Source organism: Egretta garzetta, unplaced genomic scaffold (genome assembly GCF_000687185.1).
Source record: "Egretta garzetta isolate BGI_Z169 unplaced genomic scaffold, ASM68718v1 scaffold363, whole genome shotgun sequence".
NCBI lineage: Eukaryota > Metazoa > Chordata > Aves > Pelecaniformes > Ardeidae > Egretta > Egretta garzetta.
The window spans coordinates 193,809-194,954 of record NW_009259039.1 but is presented as its reverse complement, the minus strand read 5'-3'; the positions used below and the strand labels follow the sequence as shown (position 1 = coordinate 194,954).

Genomic DNA, 1,146 nt, shown 5'->3' with positions numbered 1-1,146 from the left:
CCTGGATCGTGTACAGATTCTAACTGAAACACGAAATCACCGTTAATTAGCAGGAGATCAAAGATGGGGCCGACGGGGACCCCTCCGGGCAAGCAGCGGCGGCGGGCTCAGGGCACCAGCTGGGGCTCGTTTCTCATGATGGCTCAAGAGGGGGAGCAGGAGATATATGGAAGTTAAGGGAGTGTCCTCTCCATCACCTCCAACAGGCTTTTAACAGTACAACGGGTTAGTAGCTGCTCCCCTGCCTTTGTATCCAGGTAGGTGCCTGCCGTCCTCTTTCCTTGCAGCAGGGGAGGTGGGGAATTTGCTTGCTGTGTCACGTGCCCTCGTTCATATTCCTTCCAGGTGGTTTTCCAGGCTTTGTAACTCCCGGGCTGTGAGATCCTCCCAATAAGCTTTTAAATTAAAGGAAGCAGTAATAGTTGAGGGGGGGGAAGGAGAGTTTATTTTCCCCAACTAGACTCTAAGACCCTGGCTTCTAAACCCTTAAGATCTATAAGGCTCTTTTATAGCTGCACTGCTCTCACTTCCTTTGGGATCTGACTGGGTGATTTCCACCTCTCCCTGATGCATAGGAAAAGTAACTTTTTTTTTTTTCTTCTGAAAGAAGTGGTAGCTTAAAAAAAAGTGTCAAATGGCTAAGGAAAGAAGCTCGAAAAATGTGAAGTGCTGTTTCTCTGTGCCCCTGCAGGCCCTCCTGCCTCGGCCTTGGGCTGGCCGCTGGAGGAGCCGCTTGCCTCCCCGCAGGGCCTCCTCCCCCCAACACGGACGTCCCCCCCTGCCCCCAGTCTGTCTTCACTGGCGGGGGGACCGAGGGGCTTATCTGTCCGCGGCGACGGTGGCGATCTGCAATGCAGACGCGCAAGAGCCTCCGCATGCCCCGGGGCAGGCTCCGGGCTCCCCTCCATTCTTTGCATTTGGGTGGGGAGAAAGGGTGTTAAATGTGGGGGCGGGGGAGGTGTCTGCCAAGCCCCGTCCAGCTCACCGGGCGGCTCTGCTCCGGCCTTCTGGCCCCGAGGGGGGAACAAGGCTCTTCCTCCCACGCCCCAGCAGGGAGGGGTGCCCGACCCCCACCGCGGCACCTAGGAGCCGAGCTGGGGAGCGGGCCGGGTGCCCCTGCCCCCCCCCACTCCCTGGATGCCCCCC

At 58.2% G+C, this 1,146-nt stretch overlaps 1 protein-coding gene across 1 annotated transcript in view; it reads left to right on the top strand.

Moving 5' to 3' along the window:
- The first annotated feature begins 63 nt into the window (after positions 1–63).
- LOC104122782 (homeobox protein NANOG) overlaps positions 64–1,146 on the top strand; it is a 3,698-nt gene continuing 2,615 nt past the window's right edge. Inside the window, exons 1-2 of the mRNA XM_009634954.1 lie at positions 64–172; positions 692–861. Of these exons, the coding sequence (XP_009633249.1) occupies positions 64–172; positions 692–861 (279 nt within the window). The remainder of the gene's footprint in view (positions 173–691; positions 862–1,146) is intronic.